Source organism: Pteronotus mesoamericanus, unplaced genomic scaffold (genome assembly GCF_021234165.1).
Source record: "Pteronotus mesoamericanus isolate MK-2021 breed Mesoamerican mustached bat unplaced genomic scaffold, CSHL_Meso_final contig_311, whole genome shotgun sequence".
Classification (NCBI taxonomy): Eukaryota; Metazoa; Chordata; class Mammalia; order Chiroptera; family Mormoopidae; genus Pteronotus; species Pteronotus mesoamericanus.
Window position 1 is genome coordinate 1,068,114 of NW_026555132.1, and position 17,571 is coordinate 1,085,684.

The 17,571-nt window shown below is 38.8% G+C and overlaps 1 protein-coding gene across 3 annotated transcripts in view; it reads left to right on the forward strand.

Annotated features, from left to right (window-relative positions):
- Positions 1–1,546: 1,546 nt before the first annotated feature.
- Positions 1,547–17,571, forward strand: part of BUB1 (BUB1 mitotic checkpoint serine/threonine kinase) — a 44,981-nt gene continuing 28,956 nt past the window's right edge. For 2 of the 3 annotated variants that reach the window (XM_054575525.1, XM_054575527.1), the window contains exons 1-9: positions 1,547–1,572; positions 5,745–5,804; positions 5,883–6,021; positions 6,803–6,999; positions 9,112–9,155; positions 9,685–9,776; positions 11,620–11,672; positions 11,758–11,942; positions 14,850–15,001. In XM_054575525.1, the coding sequence (XP_054431500.1) occupies positions 1,547–1,572; positions 5,745–5,804; positions 5,883–6,021; positions 6,803–6,999; positions 9,112–9,155; positions 9,685–9,776; positions 11,620–11,672; positions 11,758–11,942; positions 14,850–15,001 (948 nt within the window). The remainder of the gene's footprint in view (positions 1,573–5,744; positions 5,805–5,882; positions 6,022–6,802; positions 7,000–9,111; positions 9,156–9,684; positions 9,777–11,619; positions 11,673–11,757; positions 11,943–14,849; positions 15,002–17,571) is intronic. The other variant, XM_054575526.1, reaches the window with a different exon arrangement.

Here is a 17,571-nt window from a genome sequence, read left to right on the forward strand (position 1 = left end):
TGTGATGGTTGGCGGAACCTAACACTTACCTAAAGAATGAACATCCTCTGAGCACTAAGTCCCACAAATCAGGTATTTGTGTAGATCCAATTGGATAACATCTTGAAAGAAACTGTGGACTCTGAGACCATCAGTATCTCTAGAACCTGCTAATTATCATCATCATCATTATTTTAGGTATTTAACTTAAGAGCTCTAAGAGAACAAAACATCCACACAGCCTTTCTAGAAGGAATAATCACATCGTTAGTCCTTTAATATGTTAGCTGTATTGTTAAGTGGCTCTTAAAACAACCTTGAGAGGTATAATGAAAAATTATGAAAGAGCAAGGACAATGAGTGCTAGGCCAACTCTTCCGACTCACTCTTAAGTAGGAAGCATCAACAAATTATATGCTTCTTGGACGTTTGGCTTACTTTACAAAGAGGTCTCTTTATTTTTTATTTTATACTTCCAGAGAACTTCCAGAGCTCCTTGTTCCACAAAAGATGTTGAAAGCTGGCATTCCAGGACACCCACACAGCCTTCATATCAGTTCAATCAGATCCGTTCAATCAAGCGCAGAAGTCTCCAAGGGTACTTATATCCATCCCGGAAGTGCCCAACAACCTGTCCTCACGTTGCAGTCACTAAACCGGAAACCACGATGATTTTTTTCCTAGCTGGTTGATGAATCATCCCCTCTTTGCCACCGTATTATAGGCAGTGGGACTAAACTTTCCCGGCATATGGTAGCATCTGGTTTCTTTTCTTACAGTAGAGGAGGCTGAACAGAAAGCTGTAGGAAGTGGGGTGCATGCTCTTGAGGGGTGCTGGGTTCACCCCACCTACCGATCTCCTATCCCCCGGGCTCCGTGGCCTCAAACAACGCCAGGGTCTGGACCCACGCACGTGTTATTTTCCTTCTTTCCATGAACCAGGCATAGTGATTCTGGTTCATATATTCAAACGAAGGGGTCGAAGAGTCACTATTTTCGGATTAGGGGCCGAGGCCCCATTCCCCGCCCCCCTGCCCCCGGCCAGGATAGGGGGGGTGGTAGTGGTGGTTTCAGGTTAGGTATTTATTTCCCAACAGCGCCTTCACTGGGGTGATCCCTGGGGAATCCAGTTGCAACGTGGACCATTAGGAAAAAGATCCACTCCCGAAGCCTGAGACAACGTAGAAAACGCCAGCCGTGTGGTACCCGCTAATCTAATCCCACTGTCCAGCCAGGAGCAACAGGTTCAACTGTAGCCGCGCGAAGTGGGAGGAGCCGAGTCGCGAGGGAAAGAGGGACTTAAGTCTTCGGACGACGGCTCTGGCGATTGGCTAACAAGACTGAACCGAGGCCAATGGCGAGGCGACTGGCAAACGTGACTCAAGACGAGACAGCTTTAGTCTCCTGACAACGGCCCCAGTGATTGGCCAGACCGACTGCGGCCAAGGCCAATGGCTAGGTACCTGGCAAACGCTCGTCGCGGCGACTGCGGCTGCGCCGAAGATTCGAATCGGCGGCGGGTCTGTCGTGTGGAGCTGGTGGGGCCGGTGCTGGCGTCTCTTTCGCCATGGACGAGCCGGAAAATGTATTCCAGTGAGTGTGGGTCGGATCCGGTTCGGTGGGTGGCCGGGGGGGCGCTGGAGCGCCTTAGGTTCCAGCCTGGGGTCTGCAGGTCCCGGCCCTCCCGGTCCTGTCTCCTCTGCCCCTCCCACCCCCTTCCTTGTCTGTTGTTTCCCCAAGCGTTCCCCATTCAGGCTGTGGGCCCCTCGGGAGTCTTGGACTGACTCTCGCCTTGTGTCTGGCGCACTCCGCCCAGACCCCGGCAAGTCAGAGGGCCGCGGCAAGTCAGTGGTAGTTTGGGGACAGCTGGACCGTTGTGAGGCCCTTAGAGCCCGTTTGTCCTCCTTGAGGAGCTCATTCTGGGCATGCGCCGCTGGGTAACGGACATCCAATCCAACCAAAACGGTAACCTGCACGTAGGTTTACTGAGAAAATTAAAAGGCCGCTCATTTAAAAAAGAGGGGGTGAGAGAACTTAAAATAGGTCTTACCCACCACCCCACAATCAACTTTTAAAACTCTTTGGATAACGTGTACTTTTAGATAAAAAGCTACATTTATTGTCATTGATGTCAATCTGATAAGTTTTTAAAATCCCCACACCTTTGCTCTATGACTTAGGCGATTTATCCCGACAGTTTCAAAAGCATTTAAACCAGTTTAACCTATGTGCCAGGAAGTCAAGCTGGTGAGTTTTGTCAGCACCAGGGGGATCTTACTCTCTGGAATCTGAAGACTGAGGTCGTTAAGTACAGTCGAAACAAAAATCTCTTTTCTCGAAGATTTTTTCTTTAGTCTTCAATCTAGCCAGCCAAAGGTTTCACTTTCAGAAGCTTGGTTTTCCCTCTCTTAAAGGAGAAATCAGGTATTTCGGGCATTTTGACTCTCTGAAAACTAACTTGCTATAATGAACTGGACGTTTTTGAATAGAGTGTACTTGGCCATGTTTCTAGGGAAATGAATGTGGTATCACAACATGAAATGTTTACCTTGGATCTGACATTGTAGGGATTTATTTACTATGAGGCATGAGGAAGAGATTCAAAATTTAGAAACAATTTTTAATTTTTAAAAATAACTAATATATTTATATAGTTACAAAGTATTCACTGTCTACTCTCCTGCCATCTCATTCTTAACCATTTTTCTAGTTTATTTTCCAAGTTGTTTTTGAAAATATAAATGTTTATATTTAAATAATATATTAATATATCTATATGTTTGTGTGTGTGCAGTTCCTACCTTTCTCTTACATAGGATATAGCAGAGTATATACTGCTGTTGTTTTTTTTTTACTTTATCTTTGGAGATTTCTCTATCAATACGTAGAGCTGTTTCTCATTCTTTCTTACAACTATATAATATTTCATGTATCATAATTGACCTTAATGGTCCCCCATTGGTGGATACTTAGTTGTTGACAGCCTCTTGCTCTTACTGCCCTGGTTGTGTGGTTCAGTGGATTGAGTACCAGCCTTAGGACCCAAAGGTCACTGGTTCAATTCCAGGTCAGGGCACATGCCTGGGTTGCTGGCCAGGTCCTTGGGGGCATGTGAGAGACAATGTATCTCTCCCACATTGCTGTTTCCCACTCTTTCTCCCTTTCCTCCTCTCTCTAACAGTAAATAAATAAACTCTTTTTTTAAAAAAAGTAAATCAATCTGTAATTTTGGTAGATCCTACCAATTACCTTAGCAAGATTGAGAGCACTCTCACCTGCAAGCAAGATGTGAGACTACCTGTTTCCATTGTTTACCTAAACACTGTTGTCACATTTTTGCCAATTTGGTAGGTGAGAAATTGTACCTCTCAGAGTGATTAAGTAATTTTCTGTGGAATGCCTTGTAATTCATTAAGTAATTCATTTTTTAAATTGGGTTGATTGCTGCCCCCCCACCCCACCCCAATTTCTGGAAGCTCTATTTTGTTATCCCAGCTAGTCATTTCTCTTTTGACTATGCTTGGTGTTTTGTTTATTTGACATGACAAGGAGAAAATCCTGAGATGTCCTGAGTTAGAAGAACTGCAAGCCGGAGGGTAGAAGGAAGGGACCAAAAGGGATTTAGTTAACAGCTACGGGCAAAACAGTGAAAGACTGCTTACACTCCTTAGTGTATGTTGGAATTATTAACTATTTTATAATTTAGCTATTTATGAGATTATCTAAAAAGAGAGACTAGGCAGGTGCCATGGAACTAGGAATTTCAGCTTCTTGTTTGCACAGCAGCTTTACAGACTTTGATGTTCCCATCCCAGAGCTAGCTTAATTTGCACTTACTCCCATCCTCTTTGTCTACAGCTAATGTAAACCCTTTCAGAAGGGCTTAGATCTTTCTCCCCCTATTTGTTGTATAAAAACACTTGGAGAACTCAGGGAGGAAAGACATATCTTTTTTACCCAGCCATGCTGCTGGTAATTTAGACTCCATGTCCCCAAACAGGTAATCTTTTTTGCTAGTGATGGCCTAATAAAAAGACTTTTACCCATGGAAGTTAAAATTTTTGTGTAACAGAAATGCAGCCTTTTATTTATATGTAGTTGACTTTAGCTTTTCTTTTGTGGCTTCTGGATTTTGAGTCATAAGGAGCATTGATTTCATTTGTATACTGAGATGATAGATAGCTAGAACTGTTGCTTTTAATTCCTCTTTTACCCAAAATCATGTAATTTCTCTGAGAGCAAACCTTTGAAGTCTTTCTTAGCCTTGACTCTCCTTCACACCCAGTGTGCAATCCCATCAGCAAGTCCCATTATTTCTTTCTCCAAAAACACTCCAAATTCCACACTTTCATTGTTCCACCCTGGTCCAGCTCATACCTTGTCACTGGAACTCTGAAGTAGCTTCCCACACCTATTCTCAGTTTCACCCCCTTTCTACCTGGAGAGACTGAATAGACATTTTAAAGCTCAAATTAAATCTTGTCACCTTCACCCTTCTAGTTCAGCATGGCTTCCTGGCAGTGATTAAACGCCACCCTTCAGAGAGACAGACAGGCCTTCCCTCACCACTCCATCTAAAATAGACAGTCTTGTCACACTCTTACCTCGTCTCCTGTCCGCCCCCCCCCCCCCCCGCCCAACTGCTTAATGTCACCGGACATCTTACAGGTTTCTGTTTGTGTGTTTTCCCTACTAGCAGCTGAGTGCCTGTGGAGAGGTTGCTTTGCCTGGTTGGTTTTTTTGAAGCTGTAGTTGGGTATGCAGAAGTAGGGAGCGAGCAGGGTTGCCTAGGAGCTAGTGTCACGGATTTATGAGCATTCCCATCCTGTGTTCTTCCTCAGGACAGTGTGTTCCATTGACGCTGGGAAGCAAATGTTCTGGAAACCCCTGTTGGTGGTGCTCTGGGCTCTCTTGTGCCTGCTCACAAGCCCTCTTAATTATTATTTTATTTTATTTTTCAATTGCAGTTTAATATCATTTTGCATTTGCTTCAGGTGTACAGAGTAGTGGTTACATAATCATATTTTTACAAAGTGCCCCCCCCCAATATTTCAAGTCCCCACCTGGCACCATACGTAGTTATTAACAATATTATTAGCTATATTCCCTATGCTGTACTTTACATTCCCAGGACTATTTTATAACTACCAATTAGTACATCTTAATGTGTTCCCATTTTTTTATCTAGCCATCCAACTCCCTCCCTTTGGCATCCATCAGACTGTTCTCTGTATCTGTGAGTTTGTTTTTATTTCACTTGTTTATTTTGCTTTTTAGATTCCACAAATAAGTGAAATCATTTGGTATTTGTCTTTCTTTGTCTGACTTACTTTAGTTAGCACAATACCCTCTAGATCCATCCATGCTTTCACAAGTGGTAAGATTTTATTTTTTATTGCTGAGTAATATTCCATTGTATGTATGTACCAAAACTTTTTTATCCACTTGCCTGTTGGTGGGACAAGCCCTCTTCAAATCTCTGTGCACCAGGTCTCAGCCACCCTCTTGAGCAGCAAGGAAAGGAGGGGGACTGAGTCATTTCAATGCCTGGATCCTACCATTAGGAGGGGAAGCAGCAAACTTGCGGGCACTGCCTCTTGGTGGTGGCAGTGGTGACAGTGGAGATCAGTGGAGGAGGAGACTCTTGGGGGTGGAGCTGGGCACTCTCTTCCAGCTGTGTCTTTCTAGGGCTAAAATAAAATGCAACTTTTTTGCTTTCAGGAACTATCTCTAATATCCCACATGCCTATTTTTCTCTTTTCTAGAATGTTTGAAGCCCATATGCAGAGCTACAAGGGCAGTGACCCTCTCGGTGAATGGGAAAGGTTAGCATTTAGTTTATTTTTTTCCTTTAAACAAACTATGTGTTGCCTTGAAAATAAATATTATCCATATTTTTCTAGTTATATGCAGTGGGTAGAAGATAATTTTCCTGAAAATAAAGAATACTTGACAACTCTATTAGAACGTTTAATGAAGGAATTTTTAGATAAGAAGAGATACCACAGTGACCCAAGATTCATCAATTACTGTTTAAAATTTGTAAGTATACTTCAGGTATAATCAAATCCATAATCATGTACTTTTGCTTTTTCCCCTCAGATTATAAGATTGCTTTAGGCTGTCTTTTAATTCCTTATGTTTCAGTCATAAATTTTAAAAGTTTTATGGTCAGAGATGTGTAATTTAGAACCTTTTGGCTTCTGTATTGTGGAGACAGTGATTGAATTTTAAAACCCTCTTTCTCTCTGTATCAGGTCTGTAAATGTTACAACACAAGGTAGAAACCAAATAAAAGAAGGTTTGTTGGAAGTGTGTTTGGGGAAGGGTTCCTGAGAATAAATTATATTCATTACAAATAATTAAGAAAATAAGAGCTCTCAGAAACTGAATTTAGTACTAAAAGTAGAAGGCTACCTCAGGTTAGGCTTTAAAAGTTTGAGACTCTTCAAACTTGAAAAAAAGTCTTGGGGACATGGATTCTAGTGATAAAATCATAAATGCAATGACTAGAATAAACATAGATTTATTCACCAAATAACCAAATACTAGGAGAGAGTCACCCTATGGAATTTGAGCAAGCTCAGATTAGGGCAAAAGTAATACTTTATATAGTGGATTATTATAGAACTTGCTATCTTAGGAAATAGTGTGGGTAATTATGGGATGACACTAAATGTCAAGGAAAGGAATGAGCTTGACTTTGAGCTCTGTCACCAGGGCTTTCCCCTAAGCAATAAGCCTGATGACTGTGGTTGGTCTGGGTCAGACCTAGACCAGAGGTTCCTTTGTTCTCACGTCTCTTTGCTTTGGGTTTCTGTAGGCTGAGTATAACAGTGACCGTCATCAGTTTTTTGAATTTCTGTACAACCACGGGATTGGGACACTGTCCTCTCCTCTGTACATAGCCTGGGCTGGGCATCTGGAGGCCCAAGGAGAGCTGCAACATGCCAGTGCCGTTTTTCAAAGAGGAATTCAGAAACAGGCGGAACCTGGAGAGCTTCTACAGCAACAGTACAGGTAGCTTGAAGATGAAGCTCTGCATGGCGTTTCCTGCTTTGAAATGTAGTGTTTGCTCTGATGGCAATGTTATCATCATCTCCTTGTTGTGGAAAATGTGGATAATACACAAGAGTGGAAAGGAAAGAAATTGCCCAGAAATAATACTGTTGACATTTTGGTGCGTTTGCTTCCAATGTCTTTTCCTCTGCCTCTGTGCCTTTGTCTTGTGTATTTTAACAGTAAGTTGTACTATAGGTCTGGTTTTATATACTGAGCTCTATACTGCTCTTATTATGAACTTTTATATACTTATAAAGTGGTTGTGAAATCTGTCCCAGAGTTATGGCACAATTTTTTTTACTGATTCTGGAGAGAGAAACATCTGTTTGTTGTTCCACTTATTTATACATTCATTCATTGGTTGATTCTTGAATATGCCCTGACCAGTGATTGAACCCACAGCCTTGGAATATCAGGATGATGCTCTAACCCAGCGATTTTCAACTGGTGTGCTGCAAGGATTTTTAAAACATGAAATACCTGACTATGTAGTCAGGGTAACTGACCTCTTTTCCCTTAGATTGTCATATTAAAAAAAATGACAATAGCCAACACAACAATAGTGGTCTAGTGTGAAGGAATCAAAATTATACCTGTTTCTTTTTTTTGAAGTCAGATGGGCAAAAAATACATTTTTTGATGTGCTGCAGAATATTAGCAATTTTAGTTTATGTGTGCAGGAGATGAAAAAGGTTGAAAATTGCTGATCTAACCATCTGAGATGCCTGGCCAGGGTCTAAGAGTTATGTCACAATTGAACTGTTCTCCAGTTGAACATTGTGATTTTTATAAAGAACAACAATATCTTAGTGAATAATTTTGTTTTGCACAATTTTTTACTTTTTCTGTGTTTAAATATACTTATTTATGGAATTTGAAAGATACAGAAAACTAAACAAGTAGAAGAAACCTTTTGGTATTTTAGTTGGCACTTTTCTCTGCTTGTTATAAGATTGCAGTCATGTTTTATACACATATGCAACTTTGTGTCAAGATCTTTTTCCCTCATCATTAAAGTGTCTCCTAATATGTTTCCTATTTTTAGCTAGTTCCTTCTGATAGATTCTCAGAATTGAGACTGTTGAGCCAAAGGGTATAAGAAGAGTTTTAAGGCTTGTGATACATATCACCAGATTACCTCCTGGGAAGGTTACACCAGAGTTCTGCTGGCCCCTCTTTAACAGCATATGAGAGAGCTTGCTCAATGCATCCAGCATTTAATATACTAATTTTTTCAGCTTTGCTACACTCTTCATGCTCTTTCTAATAATAATTTTGACAGCTGAACTTGTTTTTTCTGTGCAGAATTTAATGCATATCTAAGATAGCAAAATATTTTTACCCCAAACCCTTCCTTAAACATCTCTAAAAGGTGATTTCTTACAGAACCTTACACTGTTTTCACTAACAAAATTGTCAGTAATTCTTTGTTATTTAATTTTCAGTCATTCCTAACTAATTTTTTTTTAACCATTAGTTTGTTTGAATTAAGAGCAAATTAAATTTGTCATCTGGCTCCCTTTGGCTATATGTCTCTTAGTCTCTTCATACTGTGTACTCTTGTTCACATCAACCAAAAATGTCAGGTGTGGGCGTTTCATGTGACTTGACAGATTGAGTTGATGTGCAAAGGTGCTTTGAAATGACATAGAAGTTCTCACAGCATGAATAATTCTTCATCTGCCTTTGTAAGTAGTAGTCTTTCCCAAACATAATATTTATTATGTTCTAGGTGTGTAGAGTGCTTAAGTAGAGAGTTCAGACACCTCATGTTGGAACATTGGCACACTTGGTACATGGAGGAGAGGGTGCATTTGCTATATGGGTTTGAGAAATACTGATACAAACTAGGTAAACAGATGAATTTTCTAAAAAGAGTATATTGGGTATGAAGATAGTCCCTTTTTTAAAAAAAAATTTTGAAGCAACTCTAAAACTGTACTTTCTCTCTTGATCTCAGTCTTTAGTAGTTTAGAATAAGCTATTTATTGTATTTAGTTTTTGAAAATATGTCTTAAACTGAAGTTTATAATTTATATTGATTATTGATGACTGTTTACTGTCATTCAGGTTATTTCAGACACGTGTCACCAGAACCCATTTGCCAGCTCAAGGTAGAATAATGCTTTCTAAAATATCTAAATTGTTGATAATGTAGTCTCTTATTTGCACTGCGTTTTTTTCTCCCTTAAACAGATTTACCCAGTTTATTGATTGTATTGTCTTTAGTAATGGGGAAGGTACTCTGATCATAATAAGGCCCATCAAATAGCCCTGGAGATCAGGGACTCTGTCTTAGTACTTTAAAAGAGCAAATTCACAATCAAAACTTGGTGATTTCATTGTATTCTTATTATTTAAAAAAAAAATTAAGCTGTTCCAAATTTAGGACAGTACTTAACTCTAGAGTCTGTTTTGAATGGAATTAAATGTGTTTAATGCAACTTTAAGAGAAATGTTATCAATTTCTTATCTAAAAAGTCTTTTAGTTCCACTTTGTGAGACACTGTTGAATGAGCAGATTTATTTCATAATGCTACTAATTGAAGATCGCGGGAATGTGTTTGTAATAATTTTTAATATGGGTTTTATCCCTTGTCTCTTTATTTCATTACTCTCCCCCCACCCCCAACTGTGCCATAGCTAGAACCTCAGGACCTCTGCATAATGCTCAGATTTTGATGACATCAAAAACAAATCCAGGAAATAACTCAGCCTGTATTTCTAAGAATCAGGTAATAATAACATTTGTACAAACCAGGAATGGTATTGAAGTCATCTACACCTTCCACATCCTATGGCTCTAACTTCCATGTCATCCACCTGTGCCTGGCAGCATTCTGGCCTGCTGTCATCTACCACTGCTCACTTCCAATATTAAATTTAAATAATTTACTGACTGACCACATTGTCCTATATTTATCTGACCTAGACTCCCCCACTATGCAACCTCCTGTGTTGATAGGCTGAGAAGCTCCCCAGAAGCTTCTCTCTTTTGTTTTGGCCTTTTTCCCATAGGCCCAGTAACCCCTACCCTAAACCACACTCACCTGGGGGCTCCTGAGCCCTGCTTTAAAAACTCAGCTTCAAACATTGGTGTTGGTAGCGTCAACACGGGCTGTACTACTCCAGGCAATACTTCCACTTTCTCAGTCAGTCTTTATGCCTTATGTGTATCTCTTACGTTTCCCATTTCACCCTCTAAAGCCAAATTATAGTGAATTCAAACTTCTTTTCACATTCTTCAAATTTGCTACTTGGGCATGACTCTAACCTCTCCCTCAGGAGCTGGCAAAAATACTGTTTCAGTGAAAACAGCAGAAGCCATCAGATGACATCAGTCAATTTTTTGCCACAAACTCCTAAAAGCAACTGCACCCTTTCCTGCCACCTCAATGGAGAAAGGCAGCTTTCCACCTGAACTTCTCTTTTATTGTCCTCAAGATTTTTGCTCTATCAAGATCTCTTCTGCCTTAGTGGCTCATGATGTGTAAAAATGCTCATCTTCCCTTCGCTCAACCTTGTTTCTCAGCATCTTTCCTGGTACAACTGCTCTTTGAAAGTTTGCGGGGAACTCCTTTAAGCTAAATACAATGGGAATGGTTCTCAATTCACACAGGCAAGTTTTATTAATGTAACACATTCCTAGAAGTAGAATATGAATTTCTAATTTTGATAGATACTCAAACTATTCCAATTTATATCCTACACATTTGTGCCAGCCTCATTACTTCCTGTTGCCCTACGGAGTTTATTTTTTATTTTATTTTTTTAATTTAATAATTGTTTGTTTGTTTTTTTTCCTTTTATTACCATTTAGTCCCTTTATACCCCCCTGCCCCCGCCCCCGCTGAGTTTTTGGACAGCAGTTGATGGGCCTTGTTTACAGTCACATTCCCAGGACCTAGGTCAGGATATGACACGTATGAGGTGTTCAGTAAATATTTGTTTAGTGAACAAGTGCTAGTAGTGGAAACCTCTAAGGATAGAATAGTACCAGAAGAAAATCTGAATGGATTATTTTTAGTGTGACATTTTGGAATGTTAATCCCATAACACTTAAGCACTGTGGCCTAGCTCCTAGACTCTGGATTGAAGGGAAATAAGTGCCTACACTTCTCTCCTACCAAGTGGAAATTTTTAACATTGCTTCCTATTGGACTTTTAAAAGATTTTATTTTTGAAGGGTCGGGGAAGGGAGAGAGAAAGATAGGGAGAGAAACATCGATCCGTTGCCTCTCATGTGCTCCCCGACTAGGAGGTGAACCTGCAACCAAGGCATGTATCCCAGCTGGGAACTGAACTGGTGACCTTTTGCTTTGCGGAACAACGCTCAGCCAACTGAGCCTCACCAGTCAGGGCTCTATTGGACCTCATAGTTGCAAAAGTTATCATAAGATTAATAATGTAAAGTGAAGCTTCAGGTATTAATTATAATTTTAAAAAACATGAGTAAATCTGTTCAATGATGGAGAGGCCCTTTAACTGTTTTCATACTGTTTTGTGAAGTAATTTGGGTGATGGTGTTTTTTTCAGGTAAGTGAGTGCTTATGTTTCTTTTTTTTTTTGTCTTTTTAGGGTTCAGAAGTTTCTAAAGTAACATCGTCAGAGTGTGATAAAGAGTCAAATATGCAAGTACATTAATCTGTTCCTTAGTTTTTCCATCAAGACTGCTCTTGTACAGTGTTGTAAATAATATAATTTTCCCCATTATAGGGAACAAAGGGTGGTCATGATTTCTAAATCAGGATACTCTGCACAACCCTCTCTGGCAGCCAGAGCTGACGTTCAGCAGGTTGTTATGTACTGCAAAGAGAAGCTTATTTGTGGAGAGTCAGAATTCTCCTTTGAAGAGCTGAGAGCCCAGAAGTACAATCAACGGAGAAAGCATGAGCAGTGGGGTACTGTGGTCTTATTTGAGTTATTCTTATGTCACTAAAGTAATCCTCATTTCTAAGTTACTAACATTTTTAAACAGATAATTGAATGTATTGAAAGAATCTGCAAAAAACGTCTTCAGGTCATCCTATCAGAAGCCTATAGTTTTGTTTAGTGCTAGTATGGCAACTTAGTTGTTGAAGAGCTTGGAGATGAAACAGCTCTAAAGTAGATATCCATACCAGTGTTGTTTTAGCTTCTAGAGAAATAGGTATTTTAAAACTTGTAAACATTACCTGAATGAATTTGAACTTCTGTATATAGCAACTCTAAATCACTGGATCAGTTATTTGTACTGTGAAAGGATTAAGTTAGGATTTGGAGTTGAGAAGAGATTTTTCAAGATCTGCAATTACTACAAATACGACTTTAAGAAGGAGTCCTTTGATGAAGTGCTCTATATATTTATGGCTATGGAGTGGGCCAAGGTTTCCTCACTGGGAAAACTGAATGTTAACACCAACATTTGCACTTTTTTTACTATAATAATGTGGATCACAGAGGAAAATAAGCCTTTACTCAGGACTTACACCATCTCAGTTACTTGGACTATAGTCACTCTGTGAGGCTTTCTTTTTTGTTCCTTATTTATTGGGTTGACGCCTGAGAGAACAGTCAGTTAATATTCCTGGAGGACCCATTTTGTGCCATGCACAGATGCATTTTTCTATCACATACCAATGACAAAGTCTTAGCTTGGCAATTTGATTTGTATATGATATGGTTATGTTAAACCAGTCGTTTGAAGTGAGACTATCTGGAATGTGTTTGACGTACTGATTGTTTAGGACGTTTTAGTTTTATTTCTTAGGAAGCACCTAAAGATTTCTATTTTTTAAAAACTATTCTATTTTCTAATGATTTCTAGTCATGTTTGTTTTAGAAGGGTTTAATATCATACTGTGCTATTACCAGATACTGTTGATCAACATGTAAAATTTTTGTAATTTACATGACCTGAACTTAATTTTTTCTAAACTTATTTATTTTGAGAGAGAGAAAAACATCAAGTTTTGTTGTTCCATTTATTTATGCCTTCAGTGGTTGATTCTTGTATGTGTTCTGACCAGGGATTGAACCTGCAACCTTAGCGTATCAGAACAATGCTCTAACCAACTGACATACTCATACGGGGTCCACATGCCCTGAACTTAAAAGTAACCATGCTGATGACAGATAAAAGTTATAATTAAAAGGTGAATTCTATCAAACTTCACTGGTGAATTCTACCAAACATTAACAGAATAATAAACACCAAATCTTCTCAAGCACTTCTACAAAATAGAAGAGGAAAGAATACTTTCAGACCCTTATTATGATGTCAGCATGACTCTGGTACCAAGACCAGACAAGGACATCACAAAAGAATCACAGGGCCAGCCCTGGTCCTTTGGCTTGCTTGGTTGGAGTGTCGTTCTATATACCAAAAGTTTGCAGCGGATTCGATTCCCAGTCAGGGCACATACCTGAGTTGTGGGTTCAGTCCCCAGTCAGGGAGTGTGTGAGAGGCAACTAATTGGTATTTCTCTCTCTCAAATCAATAAATATATCCTCAGGTGAGTATTAAAAAAAAGAATCACAGGCCAATATTCCTGATGAACAGATACAAACATCCTCAACGAAATATTAGCTAAGTAAATTTGACAGTATATTAAAAAGTTCATACACTGGGATCAAGTGGGATTTATTCCAGCAATCCAGGGATGGTTCAACACCCACAAATCAATCAACATGACTTATCACATAACAAAATGAAGGGTAAGTATCACATGATCTCAGTAGATTCAGAAAAACTATTTGACAAAATTTATCATCCACTTATGATAAAAAATGCTGTCAAAGTGGCTAAAGAGGGAATGTACCTCAACATAATAAAGGCTACAGGTAACTACTCAATGGTGAAAAGCTGCAAGTTTTTCTTCTAAGATCAGGAACAAGACAAGGATGCCCACTCTCACCAGTGTTATTCAACATAATATAAGAAAGTCCTAGACAGAGCGATTGAACCAGAAAAACAAAAGGCATCCAAATTGGAAAGGAAAAAGTAAAACTGTCACTATTTGCAGATGATATGATATGTGTATGTATGAAAACATAAAGTGTTAGAATTAATAAAATCAGTGAAGTTGCAGGATAAGAATATACAAAACACTATGTAAAAATGAAAATACTAACTCAGAAAGATATGTGCACCCCATGTTTATTGCAGCATTATTTATAATACCCAAGATATGCAGACAATCTAAGGGTTCATCAATGCAAGAATTGGTAAAGAAAATCTAATTGATAAATCTACAGATATACACACCCTAGAATATTATTTAGCTATGAATAATCTTGCCATTTGTTTGATAGCACTTCTATATGGAGTTAAAAAAAAAAAAAACCTGAAAGATACAAATAACAGATTGGTGGTTTCAGGGGAGGGAGGTGGGTAAAATGGGTAAAGGGAGTGAAAAGGTACGAACTTCAGTTGTAAAATAAATAAGCCATGGCGATATAGTATAATGTACAGCATGGTGACTCTAGTTAATAAACTTGCATGTTTGCAAGTTGCTAGGAGAGTAGATCTTACAAGCCCTCATCACAAGGAAAAAAATTTTTTTTCTAACCGTATATGGTAGCAGATGTTAACTACACTTGTAATCATTTCACAACATATATAAGTACAGAATCATGTTATATACCTGAAACTAATAGTTATATGTCAGTTTTACCTTAATTTAAATAAATAACTAGCAAAATAAAGGAATACATGTTTCAGTTCTGATAACTTAATACATATGGAAAAGACTAGTAAAAACATTTGCAGTCCTGTGGCTTAAATTTAAAAAAACTTTGCATGCAAACCATTTTTTTCTTTCCTAAAGTAAATGAAGACAGAAATTATATGAAAAGGAAAGAAGCAAATGCTTTTGAAGAACAATTATTGAAAGAGAAAATGGATGAACTTTATAGGAAGTTGCATCAAGTGGTGGAGACATCCCAGGAGAGCCTGCCTGCTTTTCAGGAAAGTCCTGAGGTGCGTGTGCTCTTCACTGATGCGTCCCATGCCATTGATTTCCTTTTGATATGCTCCTTTCTAGACCCTATTTTTAGTTAATTCTCATGTAAAGTGTGTATGTACATGTTTATATATTTATGTTTATGTATAGGGCAGGAAAAAAGGTTCATGTAGGGAATTACACAATAATTAAATAACAAGAATAAACTTTTGCATACTCAAAACTGTAAACCTGCATTTGCCACTCCCTGTATTTATATATTTATACTTCTGTTGGATTGTTCTGTTTTTTCTTATTTGGATTTCCTTTTTCACATGATTTGTTAAAAGAATTGTCTTGTGTTCTTTTGCTATATTTTCTTTGCTTTGCCACATATCCCTCAGAGCCTTCTCTCTTCATCCTTCAGGCTGGCCTGGGGCAGCTGTCCTCCCCTTGCTCCTTTTCTGTGGTGTGTCTGTGTTTGTTGTCTGGTCCCTGGTCACCGTTGCTCCTTAACATCTCCATTTTGGTGGAACAGTTTCCAAGAGATTTTTATGGAAAAGCATATCTGAGGGTTAATTTTTTAAGCTCTTTCTCACATACAAAAGCATCTTTATTCTATCTTTACACTTGGGTGATAACTTGATTGAGCATGATGTTCTGGAAGGTAAGTTATTGTATTCCCTCATATTCCCAGAAGGCACTGCTTCCCTGTCTTTTGGCTTCCCTCTTGGTTTTGAGAAGCTCAGAGTTATGCTGATTTCTGGTTCCTCAGATGTACCTCTGTTCTCTGACAGTGTGTAGGTGTCTTTCCCCAGTGTTGTGACATGATGATGTGCTTTCCAGTCGTTATACTTTCTACCCATTGCATTCAGTAGTTGAACGTGTTCGTCCTGTACTTTTGTGGAATTTTCTTCTTTTTATTTTTTAAATACTTCTTCCTCACAGATAGTCTCTATTCTTTTTTATATTCATATTTGATAGTAGGCTCCCCCAGACTGGTCCTCTAATCTTTTTCTTTTTTAAAAAATTTTTATGGTGTTTTTTCCTTATCATTTAACCCTCTTCTACTCCCCGCCCCTGCAATCTCTACATTCTTGTCCATGTCTCTGAGTCATTTTTCCTTTTTGCTCGATACCTCTGGCTCCTTACCTCCCCCCATCCCCAATAGCTGTCATCCTGCTCTCTATCCATTAATCTGTCTCTGTTTTGCTTGTTAGTTCAGTTTGTTCATCAGATTCCACATGTAAGTGAAATCATATGGTGTTTGTCTTTCTCTGACTGGTTTATTTTACTTAGCATAATGTTCTCCAGGTCCATCCATACTGTTGCAAAAGGGTAAAATTTTCTTCTTTTTTATGGCCAAGTAATATTCCATTATGTAATGTCCCATGGCTGTGTTATTCACTCATCTAGTAATGGACACTTGGGCTGCTTCCATATCTTGGCGATTGTAAATAACCCTGCAATGAGTATAGGGATGCTTATGTTTTTTCAAATTAGTGTTTTGAGTTTCTTTGGATATATTCCCAGAAGTGGGATTCTTAACTTTTTTCCTCCTATTTTCTATCTTTGTTCTTTTCCCTCTTAACCTCTGTGAGATTTCCTTAACTTTGTTGCTGTCTTATTAAGTTCTGTTATTTATGTCATTTTATCCTTTATTTTTCGTTTGTAGGTGTCATTTGTTTTTGTCTTTGTCCTTCATATTGAAAGCTTATCATCCTGACACATCTGATGACCTTTATTATCTACTCATCCAAAACACACCTAAAAAGGCTGATTGAGAATCCTAGATGCCTCGGGGGCCTTATTGGCTGGTAGGCTTCACTGGGAGGCATGTTTTCTTTAGCACATAGATTCCTGAGAGCAGAATCATTTGAATTTAGAATATACTCTTGGGTTGGAAACCCAAGGGAAGGGACTAGAGGTCTTGCTGTTCAGGAAGCAGGACACTCAGTCTTTTTGTTCTAGTGTGGTCCCTAATACCATAAACCTTCTTAATTCAGTTTCTCCAGAAAGGAAACACAATCTGCTTCCAGGTGGGTTGTGCTCCTGCAATAATGGGTTTCAGGATCTGTGTTTTAAACTGACTTACTATTGCCTTGTTCCCATTCCTGGCTCACCTTCACTTCCTTTCTGAGATGTATCTAAATTTCTGAACTACTCCAGTGATTAGCCTCCCCAGCCTGCTGTTTTATATGTTTGCATTCTTTTAGTGTCATGTTGGTGAGGATTTGGGAGGGTGTAAATAATAAAGCATATGTTTAAGCCACTGTTTTAGGCCTTCCTTCATTGAACTGATTTTTGTGTGTGGGTAGCATAAGGACATCTTTTCCAAATGGATTGCCAGTTGCCCCTAACTCGTTTATTGACCAGCTCAGCCTTTCCTATTGATTTAAGATATCTATAGCTTGGTTTTGGGCAATAGGTTTTTTCCTGATCATTCCATATTTTGTATTAGCCATGGCTTTGTTGCATGTTTTGATATCTGAGAAAGTCTGATTATTTTTTCAAAATTGAATATTATGATTATTTTTAATCTTTACTAATTTGGTAGGTAAGAATATGTATAGTTCCTTTTAAACTGTCTTTTTTGTTGACTTGTGAG